This window comes from Amblyomma americanum, chromosome 1, assembly GCF_052857255.1.
Source record: "Amblyomma americanum isolate KBUSLIRL-KWMA chromosome 1, ASM5285725v1, whole genome shotgun sequence".
Lineage (NCBI taxonomy): Eukaryota > Metazoa > Arthropoda > Arachnida > Ixodida > Ixodidae > Amblyomma > Amblyomma americanum.
This window is the reverse complement of record NC_135497.1, coordinates 161170359-161195467: the sequence shown is the minus strand read 5'-3', so window position 1 is coordinate 161195467 and position 25109 is coordinate 161170359. Positions and strand designations below refer to the sequence as shown.

General features: G+C 51.1%; 1 protein-coding gene, 3 non-coding genes and 1 pseudogene across 4 annotated transcripts; all 5 read right to left on the bottom strand.

The window, feature by feature from the left end:
• On the bottom strand, nucleotides 1–1339 carry LOC144136690 (uncharacterized; annotated as a pseudogene).
• A 2300-nt stretch (nucleotides 1340–3639) lies between these two features.
• LOC144114531 (uncharacterized) lies at nucleotides 3640–4803 on the bottom strand. The gene has a single exon (XM_077648340.1). The coding sequence runs from the start codon at nucleotides 4801–4803 to the stop codon at nucleotides 3640–3642; it is 1164 nt and encodes a 387-aa protein (XP_077504466.1).
• A 559-nt stretch (nucleotides 4804–5362) lies between these two features.
• On the bottom strand, nucleotides 5363–5434 carry TRNAQ-UUG (transfer RNA glutamine (anticodon UUG)). The gene has a single exon. It is a non-coding gene; the product is annotated as a tRNA-Gln (tRNA).
• Nucleotides 5435–17278: 11844 nt separating this feature from the next.
• TRNAQ-UUG (transfer RNA glutamine (anticodon UUG)) lies at nucleotides 17279–17350 on the bottom strand. The gene has a single exon. It is a non-coding gene; the product is annotated as a tRNA-Gln (tRNA).
• A 3-nt stretch (nucleotides 17351–17353) lies between these two features.
• TRNAE-UUC (transfer RNA glutamic acid (anticodon UUC)) lies at nucleotides 17354–17425 on the bottom strand. The gene has a single exon. It is a non-coding gene; the product is annotated as a tRNA-Glu (tRNA).
• Nucleotides 17426–25109: the final 7684 nt, after the last annotated feature.

Below are 25109 nucleotides of genomic sequence, written 5' to 3'. Positions count from 1 at the left end.
TTAAAACCATTTCAGGGCAACAAGGTCATTCAAAAGAGTGTACCATTCCGGTTTATCAACTTTTTCCTTATACACATCTCTTAGATAAGCAATACTCTCAACAAAGTACTCTCTAGCGGGTCGCACATTTTGATCTGCATGATGGGCACCCATTCGTGTCTTCCATACGCCATGCAGTACCAACAGCATGAACAAATTATACGGTGCACCGTCTTCGTTATCAACTGGCAAAAAACGGATGCCATACGGCGTTATTGGAAGGTCTTTCTTTAGCGTCCTTTGCAGGATGTCCCAAAGAAAGACTGCATCCCAACAATCGAAGAATATATGTTCTACAGTTTCTGGCTTGCGGCATATTAAACAGTTTGTGCCCCATGGGACATATATCCCCTTCTCTTCCAACCATGGCTTCACGGGCAGTGTGCCACTATGTAAGTGGAATAAGAAAGTTTTCGCCGATGGCCGCACGGCCATCTTCTTCACTCTTTTAAGAACAGCATAACCCTGACCATCACCATTCAGTATGCGATAAATTGGCACTGGTAACATCAAATCTCACAGGTCCGTATAGAGCCGCCTACGTTTTACGCCACTAAGGTACTGCATCGAGAATCGCACTTTCAATATTTGAAAGGCTCCAACCATGTACTTCACGCAAATACCCCTGCACACCTCGACGATGAAACCCTTGCGTACAAACCAGAAATTCGGGTAAAAAGTTTTGCAGCCGCACTTGCATCACTGTCCTCAAAAAGGGATCCTTTTGGTCTCGCAGGAAAATGAATCTCGAGACAACTTGCCTTAAAAACAAATGTACAAGACCCAAACCACCATTCTGCACTGAGCGAAACAAGTTTGTCCGGCTCGTGCGCTCCCATGTTGATCCCCACACATACACAGCTAACACTCTGTGCAGCTTCTGAACACACATTCTTGTCATGAACATCGCCTGCAGCACGTACCATACTTTCGCGACAAGGAAAAGGTTACACACTGTTGCGCGAGCAAAAATGGAAAAATCCCTGCCACCCCATTTAGTTGTTTTTGAACGCACATGCTCAGTTTCTTCTCGCCAATACTGTGTCGTGTCCTTGTAGTGCTGAGTTGGTACGCCTAGATACTTTGTAGGCACGTCTGACCACTGAACATTTTGAAATAAGGAAGGAGAGTCTTCCCACTCCCCCTGCCAGAAACCGAGGCATTTGTTCCAGTTTATAATACTGCCGGTACATCTGCAGTATGCTGTGGCATCGTTCAGGGCCTCCTTGACACTTTCTTTGTCCTTGCAAATAATAGCAATATCATCAGCATACGAAAGCACCTTCACTTCTGTTGACATTAACTGGAAGCCTCTAACCCTTTCATTGTACAGTACTTTCAAGCAAAACGGCTCAAGATATATGGCAAATAGCAAGGGTGATAAGGGGCACCCTTGCCTGACAGAAGAATGGATTTCGATACTATCGGTGAGTTCTTTGTTGACTACAATATTTGCGAAACACCCCTTGTATGTCATTCTCACACCATCCGAAATCACTGAGCCCAAGTTTACATATTCCAATATGCTGAAAAGTGTGTCGTGATGGGCGCGATCGAAAGCTTTTTCAAGATCAACCTGTAACAGAGCTGCGCGCATTGAGAAAACGTCACAACACTCTAAAATGCTCCTCATAATGTGAATGTTAGTGGTTATTGACCTTCCTTTGGTGTGGTCTGGTGTGGTCCCACAACATCTCTGATGACAGTTTGCAATCTCCTTGCTAGCACCTTCATATAGATTTTATAATCCACATTCGTTAACGTTATAGGTCTGAAAGACGAAACCAACTGCTGCTTCTCGCGATCATTACTCTTAGGAATTAGTACTTTATGCGCTCGCCGGAAAGACGGTGGCAGCTCTTTCTTTTCGTACGCCTCCATTAAAACAGCGTGTAATGCCTCTGCCACTTCTTCTCGAACCCGCTTATAGAAAGCCGCGCTCAAACCGTCTGGACCAGGCGTTTTGCCCGGACTAAGATCATCTATGGCTTTTTCAATTTCTTGGATTGTAACTAGAACTTCTAGAAATGATTTCCTTTCTTCGTTGAGTTTTGGCATGAGCTACAAAAACGTGCTTTCAAAACCCTCTTCAAGTTTGTCTCTGCACCCAAATAATTCGCTGTAGTGTTCGACAAAGGCTCTTTTAGTCATTTCCTTGTCTCGGGTGACTACATTTTCGAGCCTAATCTCTTGGATATCATTTTTCGCTGCGTAGCTCTTTTCATCCGCAAGTGCCCGCTTCGTTGGCATTTCACTAACCCAAAGCTTTTCTGCCCGTGCCCGTATAACTGCTCCCTTGTACTTATCATTGTCTAGCACTTCCAGCTGCTTACGAACATCTCTGATTTCTGTACTGCGCAGTCCCGGCTGCGCACATTCTTGACTGAGTAACAAATCCGGCTGGCATTGTAATTTCTTCTCAGCCTGTTTTCTTTTGTGTTGTTTCGCAGTACTCAGTTCGATTGCGCTCATCTTAACGTTTTCTTTGAAACACTCCCACGCGCAAACAAAACTATTAGACCCACTTGTCAGTACTCCTCGTATACTATCCTGTGTCTTGCTAACGAAGGTCTCGTCTTCGAGAAGTTTGTTATTCATCTTCCAAAGATGCCAGTTAAAGCGCGAATTCCTTTGTTTTGTACCTAATGTAAACGTAACGAGGCTATGGTCACTGAATGATACATGTTTCACCATGTAATGGGTACACAGTGGCACGAGGGCGACGGATATGTAAGCTCTATCAAGTCTAGCGTGAGAATCGCGCTGGAAATGAGTGTACTGTGGCAGACTAGAATTCGATAGCAGCAAACCTACATCTTCGAACTTTTGCTCTGTGATCAACGTGTTCAAGTAAAGAGCGCTGCGGTCGCGCAAAGGGTGCCTCCTTGCCCTATCTTCAGGCATACAAACACAATTAAAGTCACCGAGTAAAACAAAATTTCGCTCTGCACTGACATGGGGCACAAGTTCCTCAAACAAAACTCTGCGCTCTTGTTGCTTGTTCGGGGCATATATACAGATCACTCGCCATTTCATCTGAACAAAGAAAAAATCGCAAACAATAAGACGACCACTTGCGTCTACTTTTGCACACTCTACAACAATACCAATTGAGTTTCGCATCAAAAGCAAAACACCCCCAGAAGTGCCAACGGCATGACTCACACAGATGTCATAGCGGGATCGAAAAGGTAACAACATGCGGTCAGTTTGCTCTTCAGATTCTACTTTTGTCTCTTGTATAGCCGCGATGTCGATGTCATTTTCTAGTAGAAGGCGATTTAATTGATACTGCCGCCGCTTTGCGGCTAGCCCTCTCACGTTAAGCGTTGCTATACGTAATGCTGCATCTTTTTTCCCCTCCATCTTTTCTTTTTAAAGCAATTTGTACCGCCTATTGTTTACTTTGTGAACAAGGAGGCTACGTGCAGCAACGTCGCTGAACTCACAATAGTCCATGGTTGCGCTGACTAGGAAACTTGAAAGGCGACGCTGCCTGTTCTCCGTCGATGCTGCCGCTGCGCGCGAAGGCACCCAGGTGCACGCGGTCGACCTAACTACGGAGGCGGCTTGGCCGCCTGCCGCGGGTCGGGCGGAACGTTAGGCCGCGGCTTGAAAGACGGACGCCTCACTCCAGGAGCAAGACGGACGCCTCACTCCAGGAGCTTTCGCCGGGGGTTCTTCAGCGCCTTCTTCAGGAGTATGCGGCGCATCGGAATTCTTTTCTCGTGGTCGCTTTCCAGCCTGACTGCTGCTTGCAGCCAAGGAGACCACCATTTCCTCCTGCTGACTTTCAGCGTTCTCCGAAGCTTCGTTAGGACGGGCGGCGGCGTCTTCCAACACAGCAGCCTTCTCATCAGGCAAACCGTCTTGCAGGACACTGGATGCAGGCTCAAGCCTCCCGCTCCCCTCTGCGACACTGGTTGAAAGGGGCACCAGTGTCTCCAAAACGTTGCCTCCCTTTGCCGTCGCTGCTTCTTCGGCGTCAAGCTCATCCATCATCAGATCGGACGCTCCTTCGTTAGAAGAGCGTCCGGTCACGCTGGCATACGTTCGCGCACACTCACTCTCCTCATGCCCGAACCGACGGCACGCATCACACCGCGGAATTTTGCAATCACGCCGAACATGACCCTTGCCACGGCAGCGCAAGCAGAGGGGGGCCCTGCCCGGTACCACAACCAGGGCCAATTCACCAGCGATGCTCACCTGATGCGGAAAATTGTCCAGCTTGACTCCCGCTCTCAGCGAACGAGACACCAGGCGCGTTGTCGACCCTTTATCGGTGACGCCTTGTACCCGCCAACGCTCAGCCTTGACATCAGTTACTTTTCCGTACGGCACAAAGGCCGCCCGCACGTCTTCATCTGACACTCCGGGAAGCAACCAGTGAATCTTCATTCGAACATCTTGGTTTGCTGGGTCAATTATCAAACACCGACGTTCCTTCACTTGCATTTCACCAGCGGCGAGCATCTTCTTGACAGCGTGAGCACTGTCGAAAGTCACCGCCCAGACGTGACTCATCCGATACGCCCCCAAGGCGGTTACGTCAGGGAGCAACTTGAGGTGAGCCAACGCGTCACGGAAATCTTCGACGCGGTACGGTCGTGCACGGACGTCAGCGTGAAGAAAAACTGTATTAAAAACTATACGACCTGTAGGCAGACTTGGTAGGATGACCTCGTACTCGTTGTCAGTTTCAAAAAACCTGTTTCCGCGGCGAGACATGGCCGCTGTAGCCGCTCCCACGGAGCCCGTCATCACACGTCCGTACGCTGCGGCGGCCGGGAGTGGAATCGAGACCAAACTCTGACGCCAGGGTTCGAACCCGGGAACGAAAAAAAAACACTGGTCCCACCGAGATTCGAACTCAGACTGCTGGATTCAAAGTCCGGAGTGCTAACCATTATACCATGAGACCAAACTCCGGCGGCGGGGTTGGAACCCGGGAACGAAAAAAAAAACACTGGTCCCACCGAGATTCGAACTCAGATTGCTGGATTCAAAGTCCTGAGTGCTAACCATTATACCATGAGACCAAACTCCGGCGGCGGGGTTCGAACCCGGGAACGAAAAAAAAAACACTGGTCCCACCGAGCTTCGAACTCAGATTGCTGGATTCAAAGTCCGGAGTGCTAACCATTATACCATGAGACCAAACTCCGGCGGCGGGGTTCGAACCCGGGAACGAAAAAAAAAACACTGGTCCCACCGAGCTTCGAACTCAGATTGCTGGATTCAAAGTCCAGAGTGCTAACCATTACACCGTGAGACCAAACTCCTACGCCGGAGTTCGAACCCGGGCAGGAAAAAAAAACACTGGTCCCACCGAGATTCGAACTCGGATTGCTGGATTCAAAGTCCAGAGTGCTAACCAATGCACCATGAGACCAAACTCCGGCGCCAGGGTTCGAACCCGGGTCTCCTGGCTGAAAGCCAGGTATGCTAGCCACTAGACCACGCCGGCACACATGAAATTTGTGCTTTCGGGAGCTTAATGAGCGGTCAAAACATATGCGAAAAAAAAACCTACAAAGAAACGCACATCTACGCAGGACAAAGCAGGATCGCTGAATTCTGTTAGACCAGGGTCCGTATTTCGAGTTTGTGTTATAATAAAAAGCGTGAGAATCTGCCGCAGCGAACACATCTGGTTTTTCGAAACACCGGAAGCGGATGTCGGTTCGCTTGCGACTGTGATCAGCGACGATGTCACTGCGTTGCCATAGAGTTTCTTACTATTAACTAGAGGAAAAGCTAACGGCGCTGGAGGATCCGCTAGGTGGCGCCGCCCTGTTTAGCTGGCTGCCTATCGAGCTCCGCTTTCACCTGCCCCTGGCCTAATCCAGGGCTTCGCCCGCCCCTGGATTTCCTCTCCATCGTTTCCGGAAGGCTTCCGAAGCACGTGGATACCATCGGCATCACGGCCCGCTGCCGGGCTGGCCCTTCAAGCGCCTCCAAAAGTCTGAACCGGCGCGGCGCCTCGCTAACCCTAACGCGCCGCGCCTGCACCTCTGCAATGCAGCGTCTCACGAAGCCCCTGCAGCCCAGACCCACTGATGCCGCCACCGCGGGGCCTACTCCAACCGCCCACGCCACCGCGCAAAATCCTGTCGCAACCAACACTGTGTGCGACGCTGGGAGCTCCGGATCGACGGCCGCGGCGCAGCCGCCAGCGTTCGTCGTCGCCGCAGCGTCCACCGCTCGCCAACTCCACGCTCTAAGAGACGTCAACACCTTTGGGCCCATAGACGCGTCGCAGCCGCCTGCGTTCGTCGACGCCGCCGGTGCCGCCGCGCCTACACCAGCCACATTACCCGCTGACACCAAGACCTGCAGCCCGGCACCAGCGTCGCAGATTGCGCCCCAGGCTGACGATTCGTCGGCAGACATGGACTTCATGGCGTCCCCGGTAGACGACTTTCCATCCCCGGAAATCGGCTGGAGCACCATCTGTGCCAGCCGTAAGCCTGCTTCCGCCACCCGACCCCGCTCCGAGCTCATCACTGTTGGCATACAACTCCCTCCTGGTACCCTCAATCCCAAGCTGCCTCTCTACGACGTGCTCGCCGCAGTCACCTCCGCTGCACAACTTTCCTCCAAGACCAGTGCAGACATCCCCCTTCAGGCCAAGCCAGCCCAAAGCCTTGTGTTTTTAAAAACTCATTCTCCTCTCACCGCCCACCTCCTACTTTCTGTCACGCACCTCCACCTTCACGGTAAGCCTGTCAGCATCAAAACTTATTCCCCCCATCCTCCCATCTCATGCCTCGGCGTCATCCATAACGCCGGTGGCCACTTCACTCCTGATGAGCTCATGCATGAACTAGAATCTTTCAAAACAGATATTCTCGCTGCTCGCATGATGGGATCCACTCAATCAGTGCTCATAACGTTCGCTGGTAGCGTCATCCCCCACTTTGTATATTTCAAACGCGTTGCCTTCCGGTGCCGTCCTCATAAACCTAAGCCTCCCACCTGCACCCGTTGTCTCACTCTAGGCCACCGCGCCCACCAATGCCCCCAGCACAGCGTTCCGGCAAAGTGCCGTCGCTGTGCTGCCCCTCTACCCGCTGACCCTTCCGCTCATGTGTGTGCCCAGCCCTGGTGCGTTCATTGCCAGGTGAATACCCACCCTTCCCTCGACCCCACTTGCCCCTTCCTCCTTGCTAAACAACGCGAGTGTGCTAAAGCTGCATACCTCCGACGCCTAGCTTTGCGCCGGGCCACTCAACCCACCACCCCCTCCTCCTCCTCCTCTAATCATGAATATCCATCAGCTCCGATCACGTCACCACCAGGCTCCTTCGCCGCCATAGTTAAAGGATCCTCGGTGCCAGCGTCCCTCTCTTCCACTACACCACCCTCTCCATCCTTGACTGACGCGAGCCGCTCCTTCAACCTCCGGCTAGCAATGCTCGAACGCCAGCAGCGAGAGCAGCAGCGCATTTCCCACGATCTACAACAGCAGATACATGCCTTGACTCAAACCCTCCAGACAACCACCTCCTCTCTTACCTCCCAGCTTAGCAAGCTAAATGAGCACCTTGCCACGTTCCCCACTCCCTCCTCCAGCGCCCAGGTCGCCCCTTTGGCTGACCTTGTCGAAACCACCACACAGGCACATCACACTCGCTTGGTTCAGGTGGAAACTTCGGTTCTCCAGATTCTTACCACCCTCCAAGCACAATCAAAGCAATTGGAATCTTTCACATCTATGCTCCAATCCGTCCATGAGTCACTGCCCCCGGCAAAAAAGAAGGAACGCGTACCATCGCGTTCCTCTCCACTCTCATAATGGCGTTTGGCGAGGACCTCGAAATTGTGCAGTGGAACTGCCGAAATCTTTGCCACAATAAGACCCCCCTCCACCAGTACCTACTCACCCGCCCCTCTCTGCCTCATTTTCTCCTTCTCCAGGAGACCCGGACGGCCCGCAATGTCCCAGGCTACCGCGCCTACCATGCCACTACGGCTACGCCACTTGCGTCTATTTATGTACGCAGTGACGTGCTCGTAGAGCAAATTGACATCCCCTCCACCCTCCTTAAATATTTAGTTTGTGTGGTTTATTACCACCCTTCTTCCCGCATCTCACTCGTCCTTTTGTCTTTTTACAACCCCCCTGTCACTTCCTCTTTATTCTCTGCTCTGGGCAAATTCCTTCACTCTCTTCCTTCTACCTCCCATCTCCTCTTTGGTGGTGACTTTAATGCCCCTCACACACTCTGGGGCTACCCACAAACCCTCAAACCCGGCCGCCTCCTGCATTGTCTGGCCCAGGAACGCCACCTCACCCTTCTTAATACTCCTGGCTCTCCTACTCGAGCGGGTATTGCCTCACAACGCTCCACGACACCCGACCTCACTTTCTCTCGGGGATCACTTTCCTTTTACTGGCAGGTGACAGCCGAAACTCTTCTAAGTGACCACTTTCTCATCCATATCACCACCTCTCTTTCCCACATCCCTCGCTGTCATCCGGTTATTCACACTGACTGGCATGCTTTTCGCACAAATCTCGCCTCCGACTCCTTTCAATCCTACGACGACTGGACGTCGCGCATCTCTGCAGCGCTCACGTCCAGTAGCCGTCGCGTTCGCTCTCGTTACCCAATCCAGGACCCAGATCCACACCTTATCCGTTTATGGCGTCGCCGTAAACGTCTTCAACGCTCCTTTCGCTCCCAACCACACAATGCCCAACTTTCCTCCCGGATCACTGCTCTGCGGGCTGAGATCGTCGCCCACTGCGCCTCCCTCGAGCATTCTCGTTGGAGTGCTCTTTGTGATGGCCTTGATTCTGCATTGCACTCGCGATCCGCATGGTCTCTCTTTAAATCCCTCCTTGGCAGTAAGCCTGCCCTTGCTCCCACTCTAGCTAAAGCCCTCACTCAGGGGACTCCCTCCGAAGTTTTTGATCAACTCGCCTCTCTCTACCTCCCGCCCCCTCTGGCACCCTCCTACCCGGTGTACTCAGGTGGACCTAACCCCGATCTGGACCAATGCTTCACTCTCCGGGAGCTCGAATCTGCTCTGGCTGCTAATTCTACACGCTCGGCTCCCGGGGAGGATGCCATTACATACACCACACTTCGTAACCTTCCTGACTGCGCCAAAGAATTCCTCCTTCAAACCTACAATGAGGCCTGGGAGAGCGGCTGCTTGCCGAGCTCCTGGACATCCTCCCTTATTTCTATGATTCCAAAGCCGGGCAAACCTCCCTCTCTCTCTAACCTCCGCCCAATCTCCCTGACGTCGTACGTTGGTAAGACCCTTGAGCGAATGGCTCTGACTCGCCTCTCTGATTTCCTTGAGGCACGGGAGTTCTTCCCCCATTCTCTCATTGGCTTCCGACGCCGCGTCTGTGCACAGGACATGTTTCTGATTCTCCAGCAAACGTTCCTGTCCCCTACACCCACTCAAATTTACGCACTTGTGACTGTCGATGTGCGCAAGGCCTTTGACGGTGTTTGCCACGATCACATCCTTTCTCAACTCGCCTCTTTGGATTGTGGCTCCCGCATGTACTCCTATATCCGCTCATTCCTCTCTAAACGTGTGGCTCGCTTTCGAGTAGATACCCACTTGTCTAACCCACACCACCTCACCCGTGGCACTCCTCAAGGTGCTGTTCTCTCTCCTACCCTTTTCAATCTCGCTATGGCCCCTCTCGCCTCCCAGCTAGCTGAAATTCCCGACCTGCATCATATATTTTACGCCGATGACATCACTCTCTGGTGTTCATCTGGCTCTCCCGGTCACGTACAGGACACCCTGCAACGTGGCCTAGATCTCATCGACTCCTTTCTCACCACCGCTGGCCTCTCTCCTGCTCCTGAGAAATCCGAGCTTCTCCTTCTCAACCATTCCTCCTACCAGCGCTCACACAACCACTTCGTCTCTCTCCACCTTTCTGGCTCTCCCATTCCTGTCGTCACACAGTGCAAAGTTCTTGGCTTCCCTTTGCATGCGGCTAAGAATGTGCAAGCCCTCCACCGCGCTGTCACCACCTGTCACTCTGTACTGTAACTCACCTCCTGCGGCGCGTGGTCACTCGACGCTCAGGTCTCCACGAGGCTCACGCGTGCCGCGTTGCCCACGCGCTGGCCCTCAACAAAGTCTTGTACTTTGCACCCTACGCTTCCTTCAATGAGACTCAACTTAACGCTCTCGAGACTGCCCTTGTGGGCCTCTACAAGGCAGCTCTCAACCTCCCTATCACTACCTCTACCACTAAGCTCTTTGCCACAGGCCTCTTCCATCCTCTTCGTTCTCTTCTCAGTCTCCATCGTGACTCACAACTCGCCCGGCTTTCCCTTACCCGTCAGGGTCAGTGGTTATTGACTCAAGCGGGTATCTCGCCCATTCCAATCTCCCCGTTTACCTCTCCTATTCCCACCCCCGCTCCCAATCTTCGTATCCTTCCCCTCCCGACCAACATGTCCCCCGTCCTGCACGCCGGACGTCGTCATGCGGCCGCACAGCACCATTCCCCTCTCTTTGATACCCAGGGTGTAGCTTACACGGATGCCTCCTTCGTGGCTCCTCGAGGTTCCTGCGGCTACGCCCTGTACCATCCACACCTCCCTTCTCCTGAAACCCACACCAGCGGGCCGTATCTACACCCTCCAGACGCATTGTCCCTCGAGGTCCTCGCCATTGCGCATGCCCTCCAGTCATTTGCCCTCCTTCCCTCTCTCCAAGAGTACACAGTCTATTCAGACTCACAAGCCGCTATACACCACATACAGAAACGCACCCTGACCCCTTCTCTCCAACAGGAGGTCGAGCGAGCGGTCTCCGCACTGCAGCCTTCCATCGTTTTCCTCCGCTGGGTCCCTGGGCATTCAGGGATTGACGGCAATGAGCTGGCCCATCAGCTCGCCCGCGACACACTTTTCCGGGCACCGTTGATCCCCTGGCCCAAGCCCTCGGAGGACGGTGGGAGGCTCACCCTTCGCCGCACCATAAAAGAGGTCTACCTTGAGCTCCGCCTCGACAAACGCCTTTACCCTCCTCCTCATCCATCACTCACGGTGCCGGAGTCTCGCCTTCTTCGGCACATTCAGATGAATGCAGTTATCACCCCGTCCCGCCTCTTCCACTATCGCTATCGATCGGACCCTTCCTGTCCCAACTGCCCCTGAATCTATGCGGACCTGGCCCATTGCCTATTCTATTGCCCGGCTGCTCAGCAGTCGGGTTCCTTCCCCCCACCCTTTCTATCCATCACCACCTGGCTCGACTGGCTTGGCGCTGAAGGGGAAGAAGAACAGCGGCTTCTGGTCGCCCAGGCGGTCGACATGCTCGGCCTATAAATTATGGTCGAATAAAAGTCTTTACTACTACTACTACTAACGGCGCTGCACCTGCCCCTCCATAGCGCGCAAAGCATCATGGGGCGATGAGCTACTTGGTGCGGAACGGTAGTTTTTTTTTTTTTTAGGAACAGAGAGTGGCGTTACTAAAGACGTCCCATTCGTCCACTTCGGCGTGAAAGTAGTGTGCAAAAGTCATAGTAGCGAAAACGCAACAGCACAAGACGCCAAGAAAAGGTTTTTCTTTTCTGAAATACAGTGGACAAAACATTTAGGTTGTTAAAGCGACAAAAATTTTTTTAAAACATATTTCTTTTTAAAATTGCGTCTGTCAAGCACGAAATATTGGCTTTTGTGGTCTGCAATGCTTGGCCAATAGGAGAGCAAGCCACTGCTTATTTTGAGCAAAATTTTCATTTACATGCTTTTCTGCTCGTTTGTTACGATTTATGGACAGGATATTGAATGATAGGATATTCTTGATTATCGAGCAACGTTTTTTTTTTAAATATTCATTGGAAAAAAATAGTAGTTCTGCAGTTAGTAGCTCACCCGCCGCGGTGGCTCAGTGGTTAGGGTGCTCGACTACTGATCCGGAGTTCCCGGTTTCGAACCCGACCGCGGCGGCTGCGTTTTTATGGAGGAAAAACGCTAAGGCGCTCGTGTGCTGTGCGATGTCAGTGCACGCTAAATATCCCCAGGTGGTCGAAATTATTCCGGAGCCCTCCACTACGGCACCTCTGCTTCCTTTCTTCTTTCAATCCCTCCCTTATCCCTTCCCTTACGGCGCGGTTCAGGTGTCCAACGATATATGAGACAGATACTGCGAATTATTATTATTATTATTATTATTATTATTAGTAGTAGTAGTAGTAGTAGTAGTAGTAGTAGTAGTAGTAGTAGCTCTCCGCCCCATGGTGCTTAGAGCGCCCATGGCGGTACAGGTTGTCTCGAGGAAGCTCCATGCAAACTCCCATAGGCAGGGCGCCAGCTTTCCCTCTAGTTAATAATAAGAAACTCTATGTGTGTTGCGGTCGCTGCAGCGCAATGTCCAGCAGCATCATAGAGCGGCGCTATTGCTCTCTGACGAAAAATGGAACGCGGCCAACGCAAGAGTAAAAATGTTCAGCCACAAGTTTAGTTGCGCATCGAATTCCAGTGTAAAAGGGTAATTAAAAGCTGTCTTGTTTACGCAATGGACTTCAATAATTAGAAGCATAAGTTCCGATACTCTTTTTTGCGCCGTAAAGGCCGGATATGTATTTAAAGAAGAATTAGCTATTGTACGCAACTACGCATGACTTTGCAGTGACAGAAGGCGGCCGCTACAGCCGTCGATCGCCGATGGTAAATAGAAGGCAGGTAGCCTGCACGCACAACACGGCGTTTTACATTTATCTAGAGGGTGAAAGGGAACGGAGAGGAAAAATTGAAATACACTGGAGATTTTTCAGTGTGTTCAGCGAAAGGCTGTGGCCATTCGACTGACTATGCCTTTTTTTTAAAGCAAAAGCTTTACTACGGCAACCTGCGAGACATTTCGGCTAGTCGCGCACCTCGGCCGTATGCCGGACGCCGTGGCCGACGAACGACCTTGAGCCGCCGTTGTGCAGCAACGCCGCAACCGCGCTCCAACAGATGGCGCTGCCATCGACGCCGTTGCCATCGCTCCTCGCTCCACCGGATGTGCTCCGCTAGAGTAGAGGGATAGGAGGTGTCGCCTCACGGGAGGTATATATATATATATATATATATATATATATATATATATATATATATATATATATATATATATATATTTATGAAGAGGCGAACAGTCACCGAAACCAAGGTGCATAGGGGAACGTTATTTTTTTTTAATGTGTTGTGCTTATCGGTGATTAGATTAATAAATCGCTAAATCCGCCGCTATGGTCGAGGGTGGCGCTATTGAACACTCTCAAGGTTCGCGTACATCAAAATAAACATAAATACCCACGAGAGCAGCAGATTGGACAGCCGTCGACGTAGCTAAGTTGGTAAGAGCACCGGACGCGATATTCGGAGGTCGTGGGTTCGGATCCCACCGGCGGCGTGGTTGTTTTTTTCTGCTGCTTTATAAGTAATTTTCTTTAAGCGATTTATTAATCTAAATAATATTATCCCACCGATAAGCACAACACATTAAAAAAAAGAACGTTCCCCTATGCACTTTGGTTTCGGTGACTGTTCGCTCCCTTCATAAGTTTGTCAAACGGGCCCCTCATTTACTTTACCTTGTCTGCTATATATATATATATATATATATATATATATATATATATATATATATATATATATATATATATATATATATATATATATATATATATATATATAGTCTTGCCACGTCGCGGAGTGACTCCAACTGCGGAAGAGATCGGTTTGAGTTCTCGAGAGCGTCGGAATTAGACGCTGCGTAGACGACGTGCCGAGGAAATGAAGGTTTCGCAATTCAACTAGGGTTATAACCAGAGCTAAACCACAGTCAATTTTTTTTTTTTGCAAATGTCACCCCAGTCGAATGGCCACAGATTTCCCCGAACACACTTCAGAATTTCGAAAGTTCTTTAAATTTTTTCTGGCGTTTGGTTTTGAGGAATCCGGCTTCCTTTGGTGCTTCTCTGAACCGCTTGCCGTGGAATCACTGGTCCGCTTGGGAGCCATCCAACTGACTCGACTGCAACGAGTCGTCTGACGAAGGAGCGTCGCCGCGCGTGCTGCTGACGCGCGCACTGGCTCCATCTGGAGCACGAGTGAGGTTACTGTTGCTTTGCGCAGCGACTTGAGATTCTTGTTGGGAGTGGTACCCCCCGCGGTGGACCAGTGGTTAGGGCGCTCGGCTTCTGATCCTGAGTTCCCGGGATCGAACCAGACCGCGACGGCTGCGTTTTTAAGGAGGCAAAACGCTAAGGCGCCCATGTGCTGTGCGATGTCAGCGCACGTTAAAGATCCGCATGTGGTCGAAATTATTTCGGAGCCCTCCATTACGGCACCTTTTCGTTCCTTTCTTTTTCACTCCCTCCTGTATCCCTTTCCTTACGGCGCGGTTCAGGTGTCCAACGATATATGAGACAGATACTGCGTCATTTCCTTTCACCAAAAACCAAACATTATTGTTAGGAGCGGAAAGGGGGACACAGCGCGTCCATTTCCGGGTTCGAACCCGACCGCGGCGGCTGCGTTTCGATGGAGGCGAAACGCTAAGGCGCCCGTGTGCTGTGCGATGTCAGTGCACGTTAAAGATCACCAGATGGTCGAAATTATTCCGGAGCCCTCTACTACGGTACCCCTTTCTTCCTTTCTTCTTTCACTCCCTCCTTTATCCCTTTCCTTACGGCGCGGTTGCGGTGTCCGACGATATGTGAGACAGATACTGCGCCTTTTCCTTTCCCCCAAAACCAATTTTCATTTTCATTTTTCCGCTTGTGGTAGATAGTTGACACAGGCGGCGGCTTACTGCAGGCGGTGGTGGTAGTGGTTTTCTTGAAAATAATAGTAAAAAGGAAGGAAAAGATTTTTGCTAGCCCCGGCATCTGCCATCGATACTTAAGCACCTGAGCTGGGGCAGCGGAAATAAAGGACAGCAGGCAGAATGGAGAAATGAAATGAAAGAGGTGAGGGGACAGGAATAGAGGACAGGGGGAGAAGTAATATGTACAAACTATTTACACAATAAGTAATGTGTCCAGGTTGTGCGCGTGATTAGTTCATTTTAGAGGAATTAAATCACACACGCGCACAGCACTGTGTAGGTTACAACTGGAGTGGGGCGTCCAGTTATTAATCGTTCAAGGTAGAACTCGCGGAGCGTTCGGTCACTGCGTGTAACTACCTGACGGAGAACAGACGGGACGTCAAGCCCGTGTGTTCGAGGAATGCACAGAGGCTCACCAAAGTTCGCTCACGAGTGCGCGCACTGCCCTGCGGCCACAATAGCGTCTTGATGGAGTCTGGTAGTATGCCCTGCGCCCTATAGGCCGCGAGCATATCCCGACGAGCATCGGCGAACGCGGAGCAGCGAAGGAGCAGATGTTCTAGTGTTTCCACTGCACCGCATCCGTCACACACATCACTCGTCGCGATTCCGTGACGCACCCGTCGTTCCCCGGGCCACACGCAGCCAATGCGCGCGCGGAGGATCATTGCACGTTGCGACCGTGTAAGTGCGCGACAGCCGGTGACACTGTCGATGCGCTCACCTCCCGCGATGCGTGGGTCGGGGTGCTGCTTTCGGAGATGGTCGTGGATGGCCGCACGCACGTCCTCCAGCGCAAGGGGCAGATCGCTGGCAGGTAGTTGGTGTGCAGCGGTCGCGAGGTCGTCGGCTTCTTCGTTGCCGGCGATGCCGCAGTGACCGGGCACCCACTGTGCACGCACGGCACAACCTCTCTGCGCGAGGCGCTCGATGCGCGAGCGAATTTCCCGCACTAGTGGGGTACCGCGGCCATTAGATTGCAGGCGGCTGAGGGCGACGCGGGAGTCGCACATCAGAGCACTCCTGGGCGGCGGAGGGCTGAGGGTGAGCAGCAGGTCCAGCCCGAGCCGGATCCCCATCAACTCCGCCGTGGTGGAGGAGCCCAGGAAGGCTGCGTGTTGCTGGCTGTGCAGTCGCAGGGCGGGGATGGTGGCCGCCGCAGCAAGGGAGCAGCTGTCGCGGGCCACTGAGCCTCCATCGAAACGCAGCCGCTGCGGTACGAGGTGGATTGATGACAGGCTATACGATCGGTGGCGATATCAGCAGTGAGAAGTAACCTGCAAAACAAGGAAGGGATGGCGTCATCGCCTATATAGTTCCATCTTTGCCGCAGCCGATTACCGCAATGCCAAGCAGGCTATTCTCTCTGATACTTGTAGAAAACGTTAATAAACCATAGATATCTGAGTCTCGCGTTGACCTAACATCGACATCCTCGTGCCAGACAGCCATTCGAGCCGTCCACACGTTATGCAGAAGCATAAACATACTTTAGAACACGCCCCCTCGTTTTCTACAGGAAGCAGATGTATTCCATGCGGTGTAATTGGAAGATCTTCTTTCAAATTTCGTTCCAAATTGTCCCTCTGATAGATATCTTTCGAACAGTCACACATAGCCTGCCGGAACAGAGGAATGCTGCAAGCGGGAGCAAAATAGGTCGACAAAACATTATACACCAGGCGTCTAATTCAGCGAGCACTTTCACAAACTCCTAAAAGTATAGTGACCGAAATCGAAAGGAAATATTTTCAGGGGCATACTATTAGCCGCGTCGGACGTCAGTCATTCAATAAATCATACGAATCAGCTAGTCAAATAATTACTATTAACTGATTAACATTTAAATAAACAAATTGTGGTGGATGCAGTGCCGATGGCGAGTTCGTAGGCACAGAAAAGATGATGCGTGTCAACTATAAGAAACGAAGAGAGAGTTGTTCTCTAATCCCTGTAGCGCGAATTGTATCGCAGCATAGCCATTCCACCTGAGAACAACAACTACCAGGGCATGCACTTTCGTTTGCTTCGTCGCTCTCAGAAATAACGACCACGCAGTCGGCGGTGTCTATCACTGCCCTTGCACCAAGTGGCGAGCAAAAGAATGCAAAAGACGCGGTACAGTAGCGCGACCAGTCCCATTTGGTCACCGTAGGCACTGCAGCAAGTCATCAGTGGACGGTGCGTTAGTACCGGGTTTGCTGCGTGCCTTACGCGATTAGTTTTTACTTTGTGCTCAAAAAAGGGCCGGATTTAATCGCCCTGCAGCGCTTCAAAGCTGACTTAAGCCTCGGCTGACAGTTTGTCTGTGAAAATATTTTTCTTTTCTTTCTAACTCACTATTTATGTGTATTTTGGAAATCATTCGCTCAAACAACCTAATGTGGCAAAAAAAAGAGCGGAACGAAAAAAAAAACGCTGGTCCCACCGAGATTCGAACTCGGATAGCCGGATTCAAAGTCCAGAGTGCTAACCATTACACCATGAGCCCAAACTCCGGCGCCGGGATTTGAACCCGGGTATCCTGGGTGAAAGCCAGGTATCTTAACCACTAGACCACGCCGGAACACAGGAAAACTGCGCTTTCGGGAGCTTAATGAGCGGTCAAAACATACACGCAAAAAACCTAAAAAGAAACGCACATCTATGCTGGACAACCAGGATCGCTGAATTCTGAGTCCACGGTCCGTATTCCGAGTTTGTGTCATAATAAAAAGCGTCAAAATCTGCCACAGCGGCCACAACTGGTTGGTTGAAACACCGGAAGCGGATGTCGGTTCGGTTGTTACTGTGAGCGGCGGCAGATGTCACTGCGCTGCGGTCGCGGCAGCGTATGTCCAGCCACGGCACAGAGCGGCGCTGATGCCCTCTGACGAAAAATGGAACGCGGGCCAACGCGGGAGAAGACATGGTCAGCCACAAGTTTAGTTGCGCATCGAAATCCACTGTAAAATGGTAATTAAAAGCTGTCTTGTTTACGCAGTAGACTTTAATAAATAGAGCAATAGTTCGGATACTCTTTTCTGCGCCGTGAAGGCCGGAGGTGTATTTAAAGAATTAGTTATTGTACGCAACTACGGATGGCTTTGCAGTGACAGAAGGCGGCCGTTACAGCCGTCGATAGGCTATGGTAAATAAAAGGCAGCTAGCCTGCACGCACAACACGGCGTTTTACATTTATCTAGAGGGTGAAAGGGAAGGGAGAGGTAAAAATTGAGACACTGGAATTTCTTCAGTGTGTTCGGCGAAAGGCTGTGGCCATTCGACTGACTATGCCCACGTCTTTTTTTAAGCGAAAGCTTTATTACGCCAGCCTGCGAGCCACTTCAGCTGGTCGCGCATTTCAGACGTATGCCGTGGCCGACGTACGACCTTGAACCGCCGTTGCCTAGCAACACCACCGCCGCGCTCCAACAGATGGCGCCGCCGTCGACGCCGTTGCCATCGCCGCTCGCTCCTCCAGATGTGCTCCGCTGAGGTAGAGGGAGAGGAGGTTTCGCCTCGCGGGAGGTATATATATATATATATATATATATATATATATATATATATATATATATATATATATATATATATATATATATCTGTGTGTGTGTGTGTGTGTGTGTGTGTGTTGGGGCGTGCGTGTGTGTGCTTCCCATCAGTGTATTGTAGTCTTTTTGGAGAGCGTGAAAGAGACGCAACAACGACAGAACGCGCTCAAGAGACGCCAAAAGAACGCGCCGCACGACTCGAGAAGCGTCGTAACGAAGATGCGGCTAGAAGTCGTGCCACGTCGCGGAGTGACTCTTCGACTGCGGAAGAGACCGCTTTGAATTCTCGAGAGCGTCGGAATGAGACGCTGCGTAGACGACGTGCCGAGGAAACGAAGCTTTCACAATAAAACTAGGGTTAACCAGAGCTAAACCACAGCCAATTTTTTAGAAGCGAAAAGCTTCACTACGCTAGTCAACACCGCGCTTCGCGCGAGCTGGCGTATGTCGGAGCACAAGTGACGTTACGCACGGTGCAGGTGGCCGCTGCCGACTCCGTCGCCTTTTTTCTCTCTCGCTCCCTAGTCAGACCTAGCCACAGGTGTTCCGCAACTGCGCAGCGCCACCCCTTTCTTCGAAATGCAACTTTCAGTTTTCAATTTCATCTTTCCCTCCTTCATTTATCCCTTCCTTTACGGCACGGTTTGGGTGTCCACCGAGATATGTGAGACGGTTACTGTGCCATTTCCTTTCCTCAAAATCAAACAAAACGAGTGAGCCGACGGCGTTCATAGAATTCATTTGCGTTGACAAATTTGCAAAGGCTGTTCATTGTCACGAAAGGAAAGGCGCACAACCGGCTCCGTGGGCCAGTGGAGACCTCAATCTCGCTTTCATGTACATGGCGTTGGTGTCAAAATGCTGCTTCTATTGCGTTCCGCACACTGGATAGGCAGCACGCCCTCCCTGCCACCCTGGGAGTTCGCATGCAGTTAATGGTTGATGGCGAGAGATTGATCACCAAATGAACGCTGCGGCTTAGGTATTGCTGCAGTGCCGCATGTCAGCAACAACGCTGTCAGCGCTAATTCATTCATTCCACATCTCTCTCTCCACGAATTAAAGCACGAATGAGGCGTCCACATATCCAAGGAGCCAGTTATGCGCCCTTCCTTTGCTCAAAGCCATCGCCGTCTAGACCATTGTCAACATCAACGCCAATGAACACAGTGAACTCCGATATCTTTCGCTTTGTATATCCTGGATTAGCTGAGCTAATCCACAATAATATTTTGCACATGTCACCCCAGTCGAATGGTCACAGATTTCGCCGAACACACTTAGAATTTCCAAAGTGTCTTCGAATTTTTTCTGGCGTTTGGTATTGGGGAACCCGGCTCCTTTGGTGCTTCTCTGAACAGCTTGCCGTGGAATCACTGGGCCGCTTGGGAACCATCCGACTCACTCGACTGCAACGAGACGTCTGACCAAGGAGAGTCGCTGCGCCTGCCGCTGAGCGCGCACTGGCTCCATCTGGAGCACGAATGACGTTACTGTGTCTATGCGCAGCGAGTTGAGATTCTTGCTGGTAGTTTAAAGGGGGAAACAGCGCGTGCGTTTCCGGGTTCGAACCCGACCGCGACGGCTGCGTTTCGATGGAGGCGAAACGCTAAGGCGCCCGTGTGCTGTGTGATGTCAGTGCACGATAAATATGGTCGAAATTATTCCGGAGCCCTCCACTACGGCACCTCTTTCTTCCTTTGTTCTTTCACTCCCCCTCTATCCTTTGCATCACAGAGCAGTTAAGGTGTCGGCTGATATGTGAGACAGATGTTGCGCCATTTCCTTTCCCCAAAAACCAATTATCATTTACTGTCTTGTGTGAGCGCCTTTAATACCTTTTCGAAGAAAGCAATGTTTAACAAATGAGAAAAAATCCTCATACTGTGTGTGCGAGTCAGTATGGCTATCTATGGAAACCGCCAGTCCCTCTACCACAACCGTAGCCAGGGAGATGCAGCTCTTCACTTTCGACCAGGGTTAACCGGAGCTAAACCGCCAGCAATTTTTTCGTTTCGCCTCCACAAAAACGCAGCCGCCGCGGTCGGGTTCGAACCCGGGAACTCCGTATCAGTAGTCGAGCACCCTAACCACTGAGCCACCGCGGGGGTTGGAAGGGATAAACGTGGTTAAATAATAATAATTGTTTTTTGGGGAATGAAATGGCGCAGTATCTGTCTCACATATCATTGGACACCTGAACCGCGCCGTAAGGAAAGGGATAAATGATGGAATGAAATAAGAAAGAAAGAAATAGGATAGGTGCCGTAGTGGAGGGCTCCGGAATCAATCGACCACCTGGGGATCTTAAACGTGCACTGACATCGCACAGCACACTGTGTGCAGCCGCCATCGCGCAGCCGCGACATCGCGCAGCCGCCACAGTTGGGTTCGAACTCGGGAACTCGGTATCAGTAGTCGAGCGCCCTAACCACTGAGCCACTGCAGCTGGTAACGTGGTTGGGCTGAAGGTCGTTCACGGTCATTCTCTGGCCTACTCGATGACTGCTTTACCTAGCGTAGTGAAGCGTTTCGCTTCAAAAATTCGGTGCGGTTTAACAATAGTGTTGAACCTTGCTACGCAGCAAAAGCTGTGGTGTATCGGGCAAGTAGACGCAGTTTGGCGTTTTTAACATTGCGTTCCGCACACTGTGTAGGTACACCCGCGGTGGCTCAGTGGTTAAGGCGCTCGTATACGGAGCCGGAGTACCCGGGTTCGAACCCAGCCGCGGCGACCGCGTTTCGGTGGAGGTGAAACGCAATCGAGGGCACTTAGTTCTGCTTACGGGGCGGAATGCGAAAGTATGTGTTTCGAGGAAAGGAAAGGGCGTAGTAGCTCTCAGATCTCGATATCTCTGTGAACACCTCGACCCCGCGAAAGCATCACCTCTGGCTCTGGGAAATCCAAATTTAGCGACATGCGAAGAGCGGTTTTACCTAGCGTAGTGAAGCTTTCGCTTCGAAAGAATACGTAACTAGAGGAGACTAAGCTGAAACAGGCCTCAGGAAGCACGTCACGGCTACGTAAGCTGCTTAGTGTTTTCTCCTAACACCGGAGGACACAAGCGTGAAAATAAATGTTCTTATTCGAGCGTACAAACTTCTTGGTGCTACGGATGATCGATGTGCGCAAAACATTAGACATTTCACGTACAGAAGACAAACACAAGGACAGGTGTACGTGGATTGTCTGAAGTTTTGCGCACATCGATCATCTGTAGTGTTATCATGCACCAACTAGGCCCAACAGAAGTGTTAATGAAGTTCTTTGTGCTAACAACGCCACTGTTTTAACTTATATTGGGTGTCCAGGCTAAATTTAGCCAAGGGTTAAAAAATAACATATTTGAGATAGGCCAGGGAAACTACTTCCATACGGCTACCAGCCGGCTTGCGCATCTAGGAAATTTTTTGTACGGCTATTAATTAAGCATTGATTAATATAATTTTTCTAAATGCGTATATATTGACTTCAGACAGCAAATGTGAATCGCAAAGTTGGAGAGCACTTTCAGAAACCCCGATTCTATTTAATTGCGATAAAGGAAGCCTCACGTGTATCTTTTTTCTGAGCTCCAAAGAAAGCCTGCGAAATACAGAAAAAAAAACAAATCACGTGACTAGCGCATTCGCGCGCCAGGATTTAGAGCAACACAATAGTGGCGCGCGAATGCGCTGTTTTGTGAAGGTGCTCTCCAACTTTGCTATTCCCATTTACTGTCTAAGGTCAATAGTTACGAATTTAGAACACTTATATTAATTGCTAATTAATTAATTGCAAACAAAAATTGCCTATGATGCGCAAGCCGGTTGGTACAGGTGTATGTAAGTGGTTTCCCTGGTCTACCTCAAATATTTTATCTTATAACCGTTAGCTAAGTTAGCCTAGACAGCCTGTGTATCGGCGCAGTGAAGTTGAGCTCTGCGTGTTTTTCCGAGCTCTTGTTGAGATTTGCTTTGTGTTGAATTTCCTATATCGGTTCCTCGCGCTGTAGAAAACTGCCTTTTCCGGCTCTCAGCGAATTCCTCGTATGACCTTGTGTGGCTTTAAGTAGCTCGTCAAAGCTTGCATAGCTTCGGTCTCGCAGTGCGAAGCTCATTTTCGTTTACCACAAGCACCTGATGGTTTCGGCGATGACTTCCGGAATTCCCAACTTTAATTTAGTGCACAACCTTTCCTTTTCGCGCACATACTTGAGGACATCTTCGTCGCGACACTGTACTCGCTCTGCCATTTTTCTCCACTAATCAGGAATGATTTCCGTGATGACAGACGCAGATTTGAAGGTAGCGGCGAATTGTGGCCAGGTCGCGAAACATCCAGTTGCTGATGTGAGCCATTCTTCGAACCTTTTAGATTCAAATGGGTAACAGTCAACTTTTGTTGATCTGACCAGTTAGCCTGGTCAGTGACCTGCGTAAATTCTGACAGGTATTCTTCTGTAGCCACATGGGTGTCATCTCCTGTGAATTCGCGAATAGCGTTTGACGGGTCAGGACTCACTTGATTGGTTGGCGGCGCGGTTTGAGTAGCCGTCCGCTTCATCAATGCGTGTCACGGTCGAGAATGCCTGCGTGAGCTGCCCCAGGGTAGCATCGCTCGTCCTCTGGTAGGGCTGCGTTGTATGTAGGTGGTGGCAGCGTTGGTGGTGGTGATGCCGCTGCGCCGAGACCTTCCCTTTCAGCCTGAATTCTGGTCAGTTGGTACAGCGCATCGTCGAGCTGTTGGGTGCGTCCGCTGTCTCCAAGCTGGTCAGCATCACCTTGTGGTCCGGATGCACTGCATGACACGTCTTCCTCGCGACGCGCGTCTGAGCTACTCGCCTGGTTTTACAGGGGTTCGCCGTTAGAACACATTCCAGCGGCTTCACAGGCTTGTCGAGTTAACCCCACTTCTGAGTGTAGAAATTTGAGGGCGCTGAAAGCGTTGTCTTCCCCTATCTCGAAATAGCTATGGAGAGAATAAATCGGTGCACGCGTGAGGGGGGTTCCCTTCGAGCGGCTCCGCCGCGGAGCAGCCTCGTCAACTCACTGTACGAATTCGCTCCGTGAACACAAGCTTTACTCTGATAGGCATGAAAACTCATATAAAGCAAGCGCGCAGGCCCGCCGTGGCGGAATTAACGCAGCACGTAAACAGGCGAGTCCACATTCACGGGAGGTAGTCGGCGGACGGGTGTCGGGGGTGCGCGGCTCGCGGGTTCTTCGAAACATCGGGTTGCCGCTATTATACTCGGCGATCTCTTCCGCAATAGCTTTGTCCCCACTGGTCGTCTCTTGCACTTTCGCGGGAGGTAGTCGGCGGAGGGGTGTCGGGGGTACGCGGCTCGAGGGTTCTTCGAAACATCGGGTTGCCGCTGTTATACTCGGCGATCTCTTCCGCAATAGCTTTGTCCCCACTGGTCGTCTCTTGCACTTTCGCGGGAGGTAGTCGGCGGAGGGGTGTCGGGGGTACGCGGCTCGAGGGTTCTTCGAAACATCGGGTTGCCGCTGTTATACTCGGCGATCTCTTCCGCAATAGCTTTGTCCCCACTGGTCGTCTCTTGCCCATTCGCGGGAGGTAGTCGGCGGAGGGGTGTCGGGGGTAAGCGGCTCGAGGGTTCTTCGAAACATCGGGTTGCCGCTGTTATACTCGGCGATCTCTTCCGCAATAGCTTTGTCCCCACTGGTCGTCTCTTGCACATTCGCGGGAGGTAGTCGGTGGAGGGGTGTTGGGGGTACGCGGCTCGAGGGTTCTTCGAAACATCGGGTTGCCGCTGTTATACTCGGAGATCTCTTCCGTAATAGCTTTGTCCCCACTGGTCGTCTCTTGCACATTCGCGGGAGGTAGTCGGCCGAGGGGTGTCGGGGGTACGCGGCTCGAGGGTTCTTCGAAACATCGGGTTACCGCTGTTATACTCGGCGATCTCTTCCGCAATAGCTTTGTCCCCACTGGTCGTCTCTTGAAAACATTAGCTGAAAAAAAATCAAGGCTGGAGTTGACTTCTCTGTGCTCTTCCCTGAATACGTGCGCATTTCTTTCAGGACTACTTCAGGCCCCATACTATTGAGCAATGCAAAGCAATACAAGGCAGTCTGGCAACAGCGAATAGAGGCCTGTAGACGTGACCAAGGCGGATTTAAAGTGGTGGCGAAGGCTGGGCCGAAAAGTGGTTTAGCGCGACTGCAGCACAACCAGAGGATGGGGGGCAAAACACTCATATAAAGGAATGATAAAGCTACAAAATTTTTAATGTAATCTGCCAATAGAAAAGAAAAAATATATTAGCACCTTGTTTTATGAAAGAGGTAAGTCATTTTATTAAAACCTGGCAAATTTTGTATTTTTGCAACACTCTTGACCTGCCCCCTATTCATGAGTGTGCGGTGCATTACAGCGCGTCTTTGCAGGCCTTGTTTCGATACCCGGCTAACCCGGCCACGCCAGTGTCTGGAAGTGTTGCTGCCTTTCTATGCTGCCCCTCCTTTACCAGTCACTTTCATTGCGTTCCCAATTGCACATTAACAAGGCCATAACTAGCAGGAACTCGAGCACACAAGGTGAGCACATTTGACTGGCAAAGGTTGGGGCGCGCTGAAAGGCAGCAACATTCGAGAGGTACGGGCTCGAAAACGCGGATTCTACAGAAAGACCGCTTTATAATTCGCGCCAAAGCATACGTATGCGTGACGTCATTCTACGTCACGTTTGCGTAGTTTGCCCCTCAAAATCCAGGG

Bases quoted from the DNA above. Each gene is read 5' to 3' on its own strand.
- LOC144114531 (XM_077648340.1), bottom strand. From the start codon at position 4,803: ATGACGGGCTCCGTGGGAGCGGCTACAGCGGCCATGTCTCGCCGCGGA.